We start from the raw sequence: 18,618 nt of genomic DNA, 5'->3' as shown, positions 1-18,618 counted from the left end.
GTTTTTAAAAATTATATAGTGGTTCTTGTGTTGGTACAAAGTTACGAATTACTCTGATTTTATCTGTGGTCCCTGACGATGAATAACAATGTCAAAAATAGTGCATCTGGTGTTTCCATCCATCTTAATAATAAAATTGGATTAACTTCCTGTCGGATTCAGTGTTGCAGAAAACAATCATCAAGATGCCCCAAATATATCATTTGATTCAAGAAGTCAATTTCTATTTGCCACAAAATATAGGGCTGTCAGGTTTTTTTTTTTTTTTTTTTTTTTTTTTTTTTTTTTTAGGATGTGTCTAGGGTGAAACATGAGATAATAATGCCAAATGATGGCTTGGCAATAATTTCCAAGCAGGATTTAGGGTTTAGCAGCAAGATTTTAGAGTAAAGAGAAATAAAAGTTTTTAGTGCTTTTCTTTTAATGTCTTTTTAATATGAGGAGGACTAACCTGTTTAACTCTGTCATTTAGTAGAAATTAAAGCCTTAAAGAAGATGTGGCTTTTTAATTTTGTACACCAAAATAACTTCTCCTACAGCTTCCACAGTCTTAAATTTATTTTTTGAATTGCTAACATGAATTATTCAGTTGATAATTGAAGCTGGATTGTGTTGTATGAAATTAGCCATTTCTATATTTAGCTGTAACAAGGAGGAATAAGATATACACATAGTCTCCTTTGTTTTTCTGGCCAATCCATGTACATCTATCTAATAATTTCATAATTAGATCAGAGATACAGTAATCCTAATAAATACCATGACCCCAATCATGCTAAAAGGAAAAAAAAAGAGTATTATTGGGAAGATTGAGACGTAATAACAGTACGAAATTGGCACAGTCATGCTGTGCATTAAAGTTAGACTGAAGACAACATCACTCAGAAACTTTATTTTCCAGAAATGAGATGGTTCTCAGGATGCTAATCACTAAAATAACACATTGTGGGAAATTATACGCTTATTATCTTGCCATCTCCTGCAGATGAAAAAAACCGCCAGAACATTGACTAAAACTTAATTCCCTGTTCTCTCCTTATTCATTTTTAGTTATGCAGAAAGTTGTTAATTCTCACTGTGACAGAAAATCAAGCTTACTGAGAATAAAAGTTGAAAGGACACTAAGTCACAAGAGTTTTTATTTGCATCCCCCAAAACACATGCCAATAAACCTCATTTTATTTTACTATGTTTCTTGGGAAATTGGGTAGTTCACCAGAGGAGTGAAAAACAGAATTCTATTATAGTCATTGAAGTGAAACATAAACTACTTCATGGAGAGAATGGAAATAAAAGTAAATTTATAACATCCTTCCAGGGGTGTTAGACTCCAAACCACCCTTTTGATCAGACTGGTGGTCTCCCTGCCACATCTCAGCTCAAGCTTTTGCCTCTGAGATAGATCCCTGCTGATCGAATATAAGCACATAAAAATAAAAGGGAGCCATCTCCCTGTTTCACCCATATCTGGAATAAAACACCCTGTGGCCTTTAAGGATTGATAATTTTTTCATTTTTTTAAGTAGCATTTATATACTTGGTGGCTTAAGACAGCATCACTTTCTGACTCTCATGAAAAATGCTTGAGGAGTTGAAGGGTTATTGTTTTGCCGTGGGATGTCTATTTCCAGGCATCGCTAAATGCCACTTGGAAGTCAGTTTGGTCTCAATTCTTCCTGGACATGGTAGTCTGATGTCTCCTCTGTCCTTTCAGAAAAGCTGCATGACTGGAGTGGTGATAATTAGAATCGTGTCATCCTGATGGGGCTGGATCTGGAAACCTGAATTTGTCTGACCTTGTTTTTCAGGCAACATGGGCCTGAGCATTGGCCTTTTGTCTGTAGAGTTTCTGCCTGGCCTTGACTCCAGCCATTTTCCACTCAAGCTTTTGGTTTCTGTGTTCTGCCTCCAGCATGAGAGACGCCGAGGGATGGGGAGGGTGGGTAACTACTTAGAGGACAATGAATGAGAACATAGGAATGAGACTAATGAAGAAGAAATAACATTGAGTACAAAGTAGAAAACAAAATCAGGGGAGCTGAATGTGGAAATTTCTGTTGACTCGAACATATAATAATGAGACTTGAAAACTGTTAAAAGCAAGTAACTTGCTATTATATTTGTTTACTGTTCTCAGGATAATATCTATTTGTGGATAAATCGTGATTTTTCTCCTGTCTCCAAAGAACTTTGTATTAAACCTCTATTTTCTTTTCTATCATCCATGGATATGTTTGTAACTTTTATTGAAATATTTTTATAAGCATAAATGGACACAGTCACAAAGTAGAGGAATGATAGTATTGTAAGCGTATATAAAGTGTTATTTTATAATTCATGGAAGCCTCATCTCCCTCCACTGAATTTGTACTTGAAAAAGTCAAGACCTGGAGTTCCCACCATGGCTCAGTGGTTAACGAATCCGACTAGGAACCATGAGGCTGCGGGTTCAATCCCGGGCCTTGCTCAGTGCGTTAAGGATCCGGCATTGCCGTGAGCTGTGGTGTAGGTTGTGGAAGCGGCTCAGATCCCACGTTGCTGTGGCTGTGGCATAGACCAGTGGCTACAGCTCTGATTGGACCGCTAACCTGGGAACCTCCATATGCTGCAGGTGTGGCCCTAGAAAAGACAAAAAATAAATAAATAAGAAGAAAGAAAGAAAAACAAGTCAAGACCTTTATTTACTATTTCATGAGTTTTAAAAATAAGCCCTTATAGAATATGGGTTTACTCCAAATTATGTAGAATTTTAAGTTTTAAGAACAGTGTATAAAAGTTCTTAATTGATAAATTAGAGGAGTCTTTAAAAGCAAAAGAAAAAAAATTTTAACAAGCATGTCATTAGGGGATGTGGAAGGGAACGCTAATTAAGAGGTAATATTAAAATAGAAAAGGGAGATTAATGAAATGAAGAAAAACTAGGTTATGAAAAGCTTCCAAATGAGTAGGATAAGGACTTATAACCTAAATCACTAAATTTGACTCTGTTTCAATCTTAATATTTAATTTGTAGTATTAGATAAAAGAAAAGGATGATGACTATGAATTTAATTCCATATCTGGGAGGGGTTTTCCATACAATTTGGAATCTGGGTTGACTGTTCACACAGCCCAGTTAGAAAGAGTGAAGTAGAGAGTAGATGGAAGTAGAGATTCTGAAATCAAAGAACCCTTCTTAAAATGTGCTATTTTAACCTTGAACCTCAAGTATATATATATTTTTCCAAAAGTTCTATCACTTTTAGCAGAACCAAATTGTTTTGACCATTGCATTTTCCTCTGATCTCGACTTTGTAATTGACTTTTGGCTAAAGTCCCTTGATAGGTATAATAATCAGTAAAGGGAAGCACTGTAAAACCAATAAGGCCACTTGTTATGTATTAATAGTTTTACTGTTCCAGGAAATAAGTATAGGACCTATATTTAATCAACACAGTTGCTACTGTTTCTCCTTGTACTGAATATCCAGAGAAACAGGTCATGGCATGATACACAGTAAATTCATATCTTTAAGCAATATTTATGGAGCACTTTTTATCCATCAGTTTTAGCTATTTTATGTCTAATAACTTATGTGATCCTCAAAAGTCCTGTGAAAGGAATGCACTTATCATCTCCATTTGACACATAAGAAAATTGAGACTCAGGGAGAGTTAATAATTTGACCAGGGCCACTCAGCCCAAGATAAATCCAAGTCTGTCTTACTAACCTGTGCTCTCAACTATTATATTACAGTGTGGCAAAGTTTTCTTATTTGATATTTTCTCACCTGTCCGCAACTTCCGGACACACAAACAGTTATTTTAAGTCATGTTCATTCTCTTACAGAACATAGAGTAGGCAAAAGCTTTTAAATGTGTGAGATCATAATGCAAGAAGCTCCTGAATATCTCCCTTGGCCATAAGGTCTTTCCTTTCTAAAGGAAAAATTTAAGATATCATTTCTACTCACTAATATTCATTAGCTCCTTCATGAATTGTTTCAATTAATTAGCTGATCAGTTGCTTTAGCAGCCCGTGATTACTGCAGGGCCAAGTTTATGAGACACTCATGAAGTCGGCATTGCAGTTGTTTTCAAAGTGTCTCAAAAACAATACTCTGACAAAGCTAGTATTAGTATTTCATGTGTTAAAAGGGGTAGCTCATCACAGTGTAGGGATCTTAAAAAGTCACCAGATGTATTATTGCTGTAATATAAAGGTCAAGGTTCTCATTAGCCAAGGGTAAAAGATAGTTCTATCTATTTTACCATCCTATCTTTCTCCTTTTTTTTTCTCGTTAAAAATTGGTCCTGGTGTTCTACCCATTTATTCAGTATACAATCACTCCTTAACTCCCTAAACATCTCAATATACACTAATAACACCCTGATTTTAGTTTATCAATATCAAATTGTACTAATCCTTAGAAACTCACTAAATGACCCTTTGGGACAATAGAAAGTCTGTGGAATTGTACACACCGGGCACTCATATTTCCACACCACTGCTCCTGCACTTTCAAATAGGTTCCAACAAGGACTCACTGGCCTCCCCATGGGTCATGGACCACATTCTGAGAATCACTGCTGGAAGGCCACCCATTCTTCTTCATCATCAAATCCAAGAGCCTTTTTTCTTGGTTACCATTTTCCTTAACCTTCAGCAGCATTTAGCAGTATTGACAAACCTCTTTTGCAAACTCTACCCCTGACTCCACGGCACCATCCACCTGATTTTCCTCTAACCCTCTACCACTGTAGATATCCATGCTGAAGTCAAAGCCACCTAACAGGAAAAGTTTTAGAGCCTTTTGCCTTTTGTGGGGTATGAGGGATAGGGAGTAGTATACTGTCTAACTTTGTGGTGCCATTTGTTGGTATTAGAGGTTGGTCTCTCCTGCCTGAGAAAGTCAGAGGAAGCACACCTGTGAAGATAAAAATTATAGCTTTATTGCTGATAAAAGTGTTTTATCATAGGAGTTTTCCTGTGGTGCAGTAGGTTAAGGATCTGGTGTCATCATTGTAGCAGCTCTGGTCGCTGCTGTGGTGTGGGTCGATCCCTGGCCCAGGAATTTCCACATGCTGTAGATGTGGCTGAAAAAAAAAAAAAGGGGCGTTCCCTCCTAACATTATGGAAAGAGAAAAGCCGTAGAAATTTTGATAGTTATAGCATTGTATTAATATGGACAAATATTTATATGCTTATGTATTATATATATGGGTATATATAATATACATATGTGCATATTCTATTGTATTACCTATGTATCAGAAAAAAGCTAACGCAAAAGTAACACTAAAAAATCACAATTGAAGTTCCCGTTGTGGCTCAGTGTGTTAGGAGCCCAACTAATATCCATGAGGATGTGGGTTAGATCCCTAGCCTTGCTCAGTAAGTTAACGATCTGACATTGTACGAGCTGTGGTATAGGTTACAGATGTGGCTCAGATCCTGTCTTGCTGTGGCTGTGGCATAGGCCAGCAGCTGCAGCTCTGATTCTACCCCTAGTCTGGTAACTTCCACATGCCACAAATGCGGCTCTAAAAGGCAAAAAATTAAAAAAAATAATAAGAATAAATAAAAAATAAACATCACAATTTTTATTTCAGGGTGATGGGATAAACTGTTATGAATAAGAATACGTATTTCTTTGTCTTGCTTTTCTATTCTTTTTTTTTTTTTTTGGTCTTTTTTGCCTTTTCCTAGGGCCACACCCGTGACACATGGAGGTTCCCAGGCTAGGGCTCTAATTGGAGCTATAGCTGCCGCCAGAGCCAGAGCCACAGCAACTCAGGATCCAAGCCACGTCTGCAACCTACACCACAGCTCACGGCAACGCCGGATCCCTAACCCACTGAGCAAGGCCGGGGATCGAACCTGCAACCTCATGGTTCCTAGTCAGATTTGTTAGCCACTGAGCCACGATGGGAACTCCTCTTGTTTTTCTATTCTTTGTATTTTCTAAATCTTCTATCATGAGCGTTTTGAATTTATGTGATTAGAAAGATGAATTTTAAAACTCTCAAATTAGTCACAAGAAATAGACACTTATGCTGATTACGTTTGAATACCATTTACAACCAATAGAGCACGCAACTCAGGAAACATTGATTTTCCTATTAGCAACAAATTTCGAAGAATTGATTAGATGAAATAAACTGATTTTTTTTCCCTCCTGAATGGTGTGGTAGTCAGATTATCAGAGGCATATTATAATTACAAATCAAATATAAATTGTGTTAAATCAATTCTGAATGATTACGCATTTTAGGTGAACCACTTCACCAAATATAACCTCCTCAGTAGATTCTAACCCTGGGTTTGTAACCCTTTCTACCCCTTCCATGGAACTGAGGTTCTTCCAATTATAGTTTTTGACTCTTAAACAAAGCAGGGCTTAGGTGAGCCTGCTCGGAACACAGTCATAAATTCAAGTATAACTTTACAGCTGGGTCCCCATATCTGAGGTTCTGCATCCTTGGATTCAACCAGTTCTTGGATCGTGTGGTATTGTTGTACATATTTAGTGAGAGAAATCTGTGTCTTCGTGGACCTACGCAGTTCAAACGCATGTCGTTCAAGGGTCACATGTAGTAACAACACAATGTTGAGTACGATGATGTACGTATCCCTTCATTTCCCAAAGATCTATTAAATATCTACCAAGCTGGGCACTGTTTCAGGTCCTGGGATATAACAGAGAACCAGATTGACAAGCTCCCACACTGATGGAGCGCACATTTTAGTAAATAGAGATATACAAGAAAAAAAAAGAAAGAAGGAAGGAAAGAAGGAGGGAGGGAGGAAGGGTCAGACAGTGGTAAATGCTGTGAGGAAAATAAAGTGGGGTGATGTGATGGGGAACGGCCAGGCTGGAAGGCCTCTCTGAGGAGGTGGCATTTAAACCAGGAGCTTCAAGATCAAGTGCCACCATGCAATGATGATGGACAACTCTCCAGGGGGCAGACTGGAAAAAGATGGAGTGGCTTGAGGGAGAAAGAGGAGGTGAGGTTCAGAAGGAGCAGGAGCCAGATAAAGCAGGGCCTTTACGTGATTGAATTTAACTCTACATGTAATAGAAAATCATTGGAGGGTTTGAAGAGAAAGAGGGAAGCTGAACTCTTTGGAGAAATCTAGATCTAAAAATGGATAGAGAAGACCAAGTAACTATAAATGAAAACCTTAGGTTACTTGTTGTCTCCAACAGTTAAGAGAAATCCTGTCTTGTCTAGGGTGTCACCAGGAGTACCCTGGCAGAGCTCAGAGGATGAAGGGAGATGATGATAAAACAAACGTTACAGAATCAAGGTCATATTAAACACAAAGGAATTAGATCAGATGCTGCTAAAAACATATTAAGTACATAGAGGAGGCCTGAGAAAATTTCAGTTGAATAAAGATATACAAGTGAGAAGAGAAAATAAAGTGGGTAAAATAAAATAAAGTGGGTAAAGAGGAAACATATAAAATTGCATCATTGGATTTCCCATTGTGGTGTGGTGCAGTGGAAACAAATCTTACTAGTGTCCATGAGGATGCGGGAAGCTCCTGGGTCCGGGATCTGGCGTTACCATGAGTTGTGGTGTCGGTCAAAGATGTGGCTCAGATCCTGCACTGCTGTGGCTGTGGCGTAGGCCAGCAGCTGTAGCTCTGATTCAGCCCCTAGCCTGGGAACCTGCATATGCTGTGAGTGTAGGCCAAAAAAAAAAAAAAAAATTGCATAACTAGTGTCCTTAAAATGAACCAAAAATATTTAGAAGAAAAGTCATTCAAATATATAATAAGAGAAAATATTTCTGGAGTTCCCATTGTGGCTCAGCATTAACAAACCCAGACTAGTATCCATGAGGATGCAGGTTCAATCCCTGGCCTTGCTCGGTGGGATAAGGATCTGGCACTGCTGGTGCTGTGGTGTAGGTTGGCAGCTATAGCTTGGATTCAACCCCTAGCCTGGGATCTTCCATATGCTGTGGGTGTGGCCCTAAAAAGACCAAAAAAAAAAAAAAAATTCTGAAATAGGGAGCCTGGAATATGTAGACTTCAAGAGCATTGTTATTTGCAGAAACTATCAATCCAAGGAAGGATACTGGTGAAATTTTTTACCTTTAAAGGTAAAGACTTCCTGTGAGGTGGCAGGAAGAAAAAGCAAGTTATCTACAAGACAGGCTAGCCTCAGGTCAGGGTACTTTTCATAGCAATTTTCAAAGCCAGAAGGCACTGGAATAATAGCAGCAGAGTTCAAAGGCAAAAAAATAGAAATAAAGATTGAATCAAGAATTTAATATTCAGCCAAGTTGTCATTTATTGTTAAAGGCACCATAAATATATTCCCAAACACATAACACCTCAGGACATGTAATGCTCATGAATCCTATTTGAAAGAAGCTATATGATAGTGAAATCCAGTTAAATAAGAGATATGTCAAAATAAAGAATTCAGGAATGGTACACTCCTCTAAAAAAGAGCAGATCATGATCTTGACCATTTGAATGTGTAACTAACACTAGAGAACTTTAAAAATTCTAACTACAGAAGTTCCCATCGTGACGCAGTGGTTAATGAATCCCACTAGGAACCATGAGGTTGCGGGTTCGGTCCCTGTCTTGCTCAGTGGGTTAACAATCTGGCATGGCCATGAGCTGTGGTGTAGGTTGCAGATGCAGCTCGGATCCTGCGTTGCTGTGGCTCTGGTGCAGGCTGGTGGCTACAGCTCCGATTAGACCCCTAGCCTGGGAACCTCCATATGCCATGGCAGCGGCCAAGAAATAGCAAAAAAAAAAAAAAAAAAAAAAAAAAAATTCTAACTACAGTATGTATTGATCAGTGTAAATAATGCTAGCACAGCTCTAGTATTTTAGTGACTTCATGCAGTAAAATTTTATTTTTAACTCATGTCACTGTTGAGTGAGGAGTGTTGTGCAGTTTCATGAAGTGATTTGGGTCGCAGGCATCTTCCTTTACAAGGCTTCACCGTTTTATTATTGCCTTAGGGTTACCCTGGAATCATCCAGCTTATAGACAAAGTGAAGAGAGAAAGACAAAGTAGAGGAGACTGCCTCAGACTGAAAATGTCACTTTACTTTCACTTACAACAATTGGTGAGCATTGTTGCAGGGCTCCACCAAGACATAACCTGGAACCGGAGCTGAGGTTCCAGGAGAAGACAGTAGGCTTGGTGAGTAGTCTCTATTAGAAAGAATATGAATATCATCAACCACAACAATATAGAAAAAATATAATTATAAAAACCAGAAGGTGATCATGATAATTGGCAGAAAGAGACGAACATTTCTCATTTTTCTTAGCAGCAGTTAATACTTTCTGAAGCTTCAAATCAAGAAATAAAGATTTAAAGGTGTTATCATGCAATATTTAATATTATAAATATAGGCACTGGAAGAAAATAGAGAACAACAAAAAGCCAGACTGTTTAGCAAAAGACAGAAAACTAAGGAAACCTAAAAACCAGTTTTAAAAATATAGCATAAGATAAAATAACAGAATACATTCAGATCTGTTATAATAACAAAAATCAATGGGATAAGCTAAACTACTAAAAGTAAGAAATTATTAGGTGAGACTCAAAAAATGATATTTGATGACAGTATATATTATAAATACAGAACTATATCTCAGCTATATTAGGTGAAAAAAAAGTAGTTGAACAATGTGTGTCATTTAATTCTAGTTGTACTTAATAACAGTAAATGTGATGTATGATATATACATATTATTTTTACATTATATATTCATAGAAAATATTTGGAAGGATACACAAGACTTAAGAGCAGTGTCATTTCTGAGGATTGGAATGGAAGGTTAGGAGAGGACAAGCATACTTCCACTTTCTACTATTTATCTTTCTGTACCTTGTATTTTAAAAATTTTAACAAAAAGTAACTAAAGTCTAATATAGAATACTATTGGAGAACTGAAAGATGTGAGCCAAGGAAGGTGCAGGAGAGGCCATGGAAATCTGGCAGAATGGTCTTTGAGCTGAGACTCCAGGGAGATGGAAGAAAGCGTAGCCAGTGATCCACATGTGCCCTGACCTAGTGCAAAAAAGGTGTGGTGTGTTTAACACACCTGAAGTGTGGCTGGAGTATGACGTACATGGTGGATGGGGCTGGGAGGGAAGACTGGAAGGACAGGGCAATTGCAGTGAACCAAGGAATTAGGACCTTTCATTTAAAAATGAGGTTTCCTGGAAGTATTTTAAGCAGAATGGTGACTTGATTGAGCTAGCATGTTGCACAGATCCCTATGATGTCCACGGAAGAATGAATTAGAGACCGTGAAAGATTGGCAACCCTTTGAGATTCTAGTCCAATAGTCCATACAGTGGTTTGAATGAAGACGGTGGAAAAACAGAGGGTAGATTCAACATTGAAGAGATATTTAGAATGTAGACTAGACAGCACTTGATCATTAATCGGATGTCATTAATGGTGGGGTGAAAGGTAAAGTAAAAGAGTTGTCAATATGATTTCCAAATGTGCTACTTCACCCCATTATATGAAATACAGAAATAGAAGTAAATTAGGTCATGGATGAGGAGAGGGGAGAAGTCAGTTCAGTTTTGGTGATATTGAGTGTGAAATAGATGGGGAACATTCAGGTGGATAGAAGCAGGTGCAGGACTCAGAAAGGAGGGAAGGTGAAATACAGAAATGAAAATCATTAGGATGTAAGTAATAGCAGAGGACATACAGCACAGAGCATTATAAAAAGGGACTGGGTGATGGTATAAAATGCCTCCCATAGGTCAGGATTTTTTTCTTGGTTCAGACACAGCAACAGAGAAACTTGTTTTTATTCCCGGGAACCGCTTGACCACCCAACTGCTGGCCAAAAAAGGGATGAATGACGTTTGAGATCCTGGGTAACCGTGAGTACACATTAAAGTTAGAAAGAGGTGGAGTTCCTGTCATGGCGCAGTGGAAACAAATCCAACTAGGAACCATGAGGTGGTGGGTTCGATCCCTGGCCTTGCTCAGCGGGTTAAGGATCCGGCGTTGCGGTGAGCTGTGGTGTAGGTTGCAGATGCGGCTCGGATCTGGCATTGCTGTGTCTCTGGTGTAGGCCGGCAGCAATAGCTCCGATTAGACCTTAGCCCGGGAACCTCCATATGCTGCTGGTGTGACCCTAAAAGGACAAAAGACAAAAAAAAAAAAAAAAAAAAGAGGTGAGTGGACTCCTCCTGACAGGCTTGGTCCTCAGGGGATCTGGGTTGATTTGTGGCTGTTGGGAATTGAGCCTGAGCCTGGACATCTTTGAGACCTTTGAGGACACCTCTATGGCCTTCCTCCCCCTAGTGAGATCACTGGGTGTGGTCCTGACTCTTATTGGGGATGATGAGATGACAACTAGGCTGCCTCATAGCATCAAGAGGTGGCTAACATTTAGAAACCTAACCCCCCTCCCAAGCAAAAATAATTCAGCCGTCTATTAAATATTAATAGCTATAGGCTAATCACATACCTACAATTTAAACACAATGCTGCTGCCTAAATTCAAGTACTGCATTTTAAGCAATTTCCTCAAACTGGTTTCTATCTAAGGCTCCTAGGCTTCAACTACTTTACTGGACTGTCTGTTGACCAAGGAAAGAAAGTCATATCATACAGTGGTATTTCCTTTGTGCTTGGAAATAGAAGTTGGGGAAGGGACCTAGGCCCAAATGAAAGAATGACTCAGGAATCTCTTTACAGGTCAGAGCCCCGATAAATTTAAATACAGATAGAGTTTGAAATCTTTGAATTTGCATTACATTTAATTTTTTTCTACATGTTTATAAATTTGTAATATCAATAAAAATACTCGTTTTTGGAAAGTAACTCTATATTATCCAGTGCTGAGATGTGGTTTAACATTTGCATTTGGAAAGAACATTGTAATCTCTTTTAAAATTAAAATTTTCAATCAGTTATTTATATGTTAAATAACAAATGACCAAATGAATGTGGAATTCAGACTAAAATATATTATCTTACTGTAGTGTTACATGGTAACTTCAAAGTAGTGAAGTTTACATTCTATCATAGTTGCATAGATAGCGTCTGTCAAGGGGGAAGGAGGTAACATATAATTTCTTATTACAGGAAGTTGGTAAGAGGTAACATATAACCTCTTATTATGGAAAGTCATGTTAATTTTTTTTCTCTGAAATAAAGTTCTCGGTTTGTCTGGAATCCTTTCTTTTTCCCAAATTGTGGTCATGCATGATGTCTGGCATGTATTAGGCCTCAAATACATATTTATTTGTTTGTACTGTAGTTCAGCATCATTATTTTATGACCAATAGTCAGAAATACATGCACATGCTCTGGGAACAACCCAGCTCTTCCCAAGCAAGCAGAGAACTGAGGCAAATTATTCAAATGCTTGAGGCAATGAACCAGAGGATTGCAGTTGTAAACTAATTACTTCAACTCACTTCTTCATCTTGGGGAGGGCATCTAAATTTCTGCTTCAAATGCACAGTTTTACCTTCTTGGAAAGTTGCCACTCTGAGTGATTTTAAATCTTGAGTTCCCATTTCACTTCCATTTGCCATTTCAATCTGAGGAACTGAGACTTTAATACTGTTTCCACAGTTACAAGCTTCAAGTTAATCATGGCCCTGGGAATTGAGTTCTCAAGTGTGTAGACAACCCTCTTGGCTCTTGAGTCCCAGAGTAGACTCTTGGCTCCAAATCCTGCCTGTGGGATTCAAGGACTGTGCCTGCCTGCTCACCCTGCCTGACAAACACTGCAGGTGAGCCAGAAGTCAGAGGTTCCTCATCAAGGTTTGCAGGAGCCAACTGAGGAACCCATCTTTGGCTTTGCAAAGAAAGGGAGTAAAAGTCTCTAGTAAAATGTCCCATATTTATTGGTGGTTTCCATGGCCTTGAAGAGCCAAAAGTAAAGCTGTTAGATAAAAGGAAGGCTCTGTTTCTCAGAGCCATCAGGTAGGCCGAGTTTTTCTAATCTCTTGCATTTTCCACACAAGATAAAAGATGCTTGAAAGTATAGTGTTGTTTTTCTCGTTACTGCATTTCCGTATCCTATTTGTCATGCAGGGTTGAGCTCAAGTCTTACTTTCTGCATTAAAGTATGGTTTTATATATTGGGGACATTTTTAGACTACAGAAAAGTACATGTAATAATATGGCAAACAATTGTGAACCATAAGATGGCTTTTATTTAATTAAAAAATGGTGTTGATGTGGCTTTTCTACCTACTTCCAGTGAAATTCTCCTTTCCCACACCTTTAAAGCAAGTTTTACCTTCTAGTTGGGGTATTGGGTAGAGTTTTTCAATGGTTCTTTCCTTCTCTGGGTCTCAGTTTTTTGCAGGGAGTCCATTCAGCTACTTAGCATGACCAGTCTCTATGGGCCCTGCCCCTATGCAGGCACTGAAAGATCCTAAGGTACAAAAGCACTTTAGAACTTCAGCTAGTTCTACCATCTTGACTGGGACATTACACCTCTTTTGACCTCCCAGCTCCCTCTGATTTCCATAGCAATGAGCATTTGGTCCAGTTTCCAATCATTTATTTTGTACCTACTTTATTGTAGAGGGTTTATTATTTCCTAACAAAACTATAAATTCTTGAAGCAGTATTATTTTTTACAGCAAAGTGGGAGAAGGTCCTCTAAGAGCTCTCATACTATAGTAAATTACACTTGTAAGCCAGTCTCTTTCAGAGAAGTGAAAGGCGCCTTACTTTATAGAACAGATGATATTGCAGCCATCCAACAGTTACTGAGATCCTGTGGTCAAGTTAGCACTAGTTAGCACTATAAAATCATAAGAAATGCATAAAGGTTTGATTTCCCCCCTTGCGAAATGTCTATTTCAAATGATGATGAGGCATTTTTGAAAATACATACTTAACTAGTTCATGTTTTAAATGCAATAGCAGCACCCATGGCTTAAATTGAGGATGTGGTGTTAATTGTATGATCTTGATTTGTGTTTTAGGAATTTTTAAATATTAGGTTATCTTTTTCCAAAACAACCTGAAAATTAAGAGGGCCCAAGCAATTGAATAAGGATTGTTTACCCATCAATCATCAGTTCCATTGGCTTCTTTACTAGAGTTTGAAAAGACATTATTGCAGCTCATTCTTTTGCCTTGCACTGGCAGCAAATCACTATATAGAGAAACTGCCAAGTCTGGTGTTAGGGAACGTCACACAGACTCTTCCTCTCTGTGACTGTGTGTGAACACAAATTAAAGATGTCCTCCAGCTTGGATAACCGAAACCTACTTGGCTGCCTATTACATTCTGTCATCTGGACTTAACACTAAAGCAAGATAAATCAGCACACATTTCAGTGAAGTTATTTATGAATTGATCATTCACATGAGTTCTTGATTATCACTAGACAAATTGCATTATTATGCAATGTACCATCTTCTTAAGTAACACTATTTAAAACTGTAAAAAAAAATGCATAAAAATCTGTATAATTTTATCTCCATTAAAAATACAATAAAGGAGTTCCTGTCGTGGCTCAGTGGTTAATGAATCTGACTAGGCACCATGAGGTTGCAGGTTCGATCCCTGGCCTTGCTCAGTGGGTTAAGGATCTGCATTGCCGTGAGCTGTGGTGTAGGTCGCAGACTCAGCTCGGATCTGTGTTGCTGTGGCTCTGGCGTAGGCCGTCGGCTACAGCTCCGATTAGACCCCCTAGCCTGGGAACCTCCATATGCCGCGGGAGTGGCCCTAGAAAAGGCAAAAAGACAAAAAAAATAAAATAAAATACAATAAAGCACCATGAGTGTGAGTTTCTCAAAGTCACAGATATTGTGGCTGATCATCCATCAGGAACTGAATGTCCAAAATAAAAAAATGTCCTATAATTTGATTTCTTTATTTTCCAGACACTGCAGATGGATGTAAACAGGCTGAACATAACCTTGCTTCGGATATTCCGCCAAGGAGTGGCCGCAGCATTAGGACTCTTACCCCAGCAAGTGCACATCAATCGCCTTATTGTAAGAAGCCTACATTATGTATACCCAGAATTCAAGTTTTGATCTTTATATATTTGCTCAAGAATAACAAATAATAATGAAGGACACCCATGCTATAGTTTTATGGCCTGTGAGCCAAATCTGACATACCACCTGTTTTTGTAAAGAAAGTTTTATTGAAACAAGCCACACCCATTTATTTACATATTGTCTGTTACTCTTTTCATGTTACAAGGTCAGAGTTGAGCAGTTGCAACAGATTGTTTGACTGAATTGAAAGGTAAAATATTTGTTACCTGGCCCATAACAGAAAAAGTTTGTCAACCTTGTCATAGTTCAAAACTGGCTAGTAGGGGAGTTTCTGTTGTGGCTCAGCGGGTTAAGAACCTGACTAGTATCCAAGAGGGTGCAGGTTTGATCTCTGGCCTCTCTCAGTGGGTTAAGTATCTGGCATTACCACAAGCTACAACATGGGTGACAGATGTGGCTTGGATCTGGTGTTTCTGTGCCTATGGTATAGGCCAGCAGCTGCGGCTCCAATTCTACCTCTAGCCTGGGAATTTCCATCTGCCACAGGTGTGGCCCTTAAAAAAAAAAAAAAAAAAAAAAAGACTAGCTAGTAGTAGGTATGAAGGTATGAATATAGGAGCCTAAAATACTTGTCTCACCAACCTGACACTCCTCCCAAAATATGCTCCGTAAGAGGGAAAATTGTATCAAGTAAGACACTGTCTCCAGACAGTATTTATTAAAATCCCTTCAAGTATATCAGGATAAAGATAGCGAATGCACAGACAAAGGATTTTGAGTAAAGAATAAAGAAGAACCCAGCCTTAAGGACAGCAGCCCAAATGGAATGCAAAAAGAGTCTTGAAAAGTCGAGAGAAAACTCGGATGGCTGTCTGAGGTGGGGCTTTTTTGTGTAAGGCCCATTTTAGACCTATCTGTCAATCACCCACTTCCTTTCCTCCCTTTCCTCGGTGCTTAGGGACCTTGATGTCATCTGACGTCATGTTCCCATCTGCACTTGAAGATGGGTGTGAGCAAAGCAAAGAAAGGCAAATTCAAATCTTACGATTTTCTCTTTGTAAAAAACTAATTATCCGAGATTCTCGTGAAAAGGGATTTTGGAATCATCTGATGGTTTTAAAATTGTTCTTAGTTTCCACTGCATTAGAAACTCAAGCAAGGACTTTACATTCTTCTTGCCTTAAATTCTTATGCTTCTGCTGAAGCTCAGTTGCATACTGCATCAACACCTGCGCTTCCAACTTTGGAGAAGAATATGCTTTTTAGTATTGGATTAGAACTTTTGTTTCTTTTCATTTCTTTCTGTGTGGAAAGTAAGTTGCTTCTGTCCCCATAATAACTTTTATTCTGTGAGTCAACTATTTTCTGGAACTAAATAAGCTTTGAAAAACCAAGTTTTAAATTCAGTAGCATACAGAAAGAAACACAGCATTTCTGAATGAAAGTGAAATAGGTTATTTATATCAAGGGTGTACCTTGCTCAAGTGAGAAGACATAGGTATTATAAAAGCCTTAGATCTAGATTTTTTTTATGCATACTAAGATACCTTAGATATACTTTTACATGTATAGATTTAATGAGCATAGTAGCTCTTTGAAGGGATAAAAGAGGGATTTGCCACACCCTGGGAGGGATGTGCATATCCTCAGAGAATGTTAGTAGCATTTATGCCTGTCTGTTTCTAAGAGTAGCTTTTTTTTTTTTTTTGTCTTTTTGCCATTTTCTTGGGCCGTTCTCACGGCATATGGAGGTTCCCAGGCTAGGGGTCAAATCGGAGCTGTAGCTGCTGGTCTACACTGAGCCGCATCTGCAACCTACACCACAGCTCACGGCAACGCCAGATCCTTAACCCACTGAACAAGGCCAGGGATCGAACCTGCAACCTCGTGGTTCCTAGTCGGATTCATTAACCACTGAGCCATGACGGGAACTCCTCTAAGAGTAGCTATTATAACAGTTTGAGTTATGCTGATCCCTGAGGCAGGAGAGTACAGTGACTAAGAGCCCTGCTTTGGAGACAGTCACAGTCTCTACTCCACTTCCAGCCTGGCCACATCCCAGCTCTGTGACTTAAGGCAAGCTGCTATGTTCCTCCTTTTATAAAATGAAGTAACTATAATCCCTCTCTCCTGGAAATAACAGACTTAGGGCACATGGGAGCATGACAAGCACTCTGTTCCTACTATTGCTCTTATTAGGTCACAGACTATTTAACTTATTATAAACATGTTTCACAGCAGTAGTGTGTACTATTTAGTCATTGTCTGTTTTTGTGCTGCAAACACAAAAACATTTTCCCCAGATTGTCAGGAGTATGTTGATGCTCTGTTTTATACCTAACTGAACATCTGATAAATCGCATTAAAAAAAAAATTTCTGGCAAGAGAGAACTCCTTGTATCAAACAGAAAAGATTTACAACAATTCCCTTTTATTTTATTTTATTCTATTTTACTTTATTTTATTTTTTTGTCTTTTTAGAGCCACACCTGTGGCATATGGAAGTTCCCAGGCCAGGGGTCACATTGGAGCTGCAGCTGCTGGCCTACACGACAGCCACAGCAACATGGGATCCAAGTCACACAGCTCATGGCAATGCTGGATCCTTAACCCACTGAGCGAAGCCAAGGATGGAACCTGCCTCCTCATGGATACTAGTTGGATTCATCATGATGGGAACTCTCAACAATTTCCTTTCATATGTGATTAGAATAAGCGGTAAGAAAGAGTCTTATCAGTGGCAGGATCATTTTAGAGTAGTGTTTGCCTTTTTATGGGTACGTGGCACATCAGCCATTTATGGTAAGAAATCTTCTGCCTCTTTTTCAGCTAATGAGGTAACACTAACAGGAAAGCAATATATTATCATTGCACAGTATGTGCATTTCCACCAGAGAATAGATTTTAACAGTGTGACATTTTTAAGGTGAAGAACATCAGTGCTGCTGTCCCCATCCAGTGGAAACATGGTTACAACCAAGTCTTATTTGTCCAGCCTGATGGTTGCTGGCTTTTTCTGACTTTAAAATAAATTGTGATCAATAATAGTGAAAAAAAAAATAGACAGCAATTTCAAAGATATCCTCACTGTCCTTAGTCCAGCCTACACATTAATGTAACTTATAAGAAAAATATGTGGGGAGTTCCTGCCGTGGCTCAGTGGTTAACAAATCTGACTAAGAACCATGAGGTTGCAGGTTCAATCCCCGGCCTTGCTCAGTGGGTTAAGGATCTGGTGTTGCCGTGAGCTGTGGTGTAGGTTGCAGATGCAGCTCGACTTGGATCCCGTGTTGCTGTGGCTCTGGCGTAGGCCTGTGGTTGCAGCTCCGATTCGACCCCTAGCCTGGGAACCTCCATATGCCGACGGAGCGGCCCAAGAAATGGCAAAAAGACAAAAAAAAAGAAAAAGAAAAAAGAAAAATATGTGGGTGTGATGTCTAATAAGTATACCGTTATAATTCACTGTTAATTCATTCGATTTTAAGCTCTCCTTTAAACACAATTACTCAGGGAACATCTGAACAGTGTATTTCAAGATTTACAATTTGGAATGGAAAATAAACCAGCATCCAGTGAAATATAAAAGACACATTTCGAGGGGTCAGCTGATTGAAAGAAGGCCATTTGAAGATTTCGG

At 38.8% G+C, this 18,618-nt stretch overlaps 1 protein-coding gene across 1 annotated transcript in view; it reads left to right on the top strand.

Moving 5' to 3' along the window:
• Positions 1 to 18,618, top strand: part of PTPRR (protein tyrosine phosphatase, receptor type R) — a 253,581-nt gene that overhangs the window by 123,027 nt on the left and 111,936 nt on the right. The window contains 1 exon segment of the mRNA XM_021091990.1: positions 14,859 to 14,972. Coding sequence (XP_020947649.1) covers positions 14,859 to 14,972 — 114 coding nt within the window.

Source organism: Sus scrofa, chromosome 5 (genome assembly GCF_000003025.6).
Source record: "Sus scrofa isolate TJ Tabasco breed Duroc chromosome 5, Sscrofa11.1, whole genome shotgun sequence".
NCBI classification, from domain to species: domain Eukaryota; kingdom Metazoa; phylum Chordata; class Mammalia; order Artiodactyla; family Suidae; genus Sus; species Sus scrofa.
Note: the sequence above shows the minus strand (reverse complement) of the source record. Positions and strands in the feature narration are given on the sequence as shown.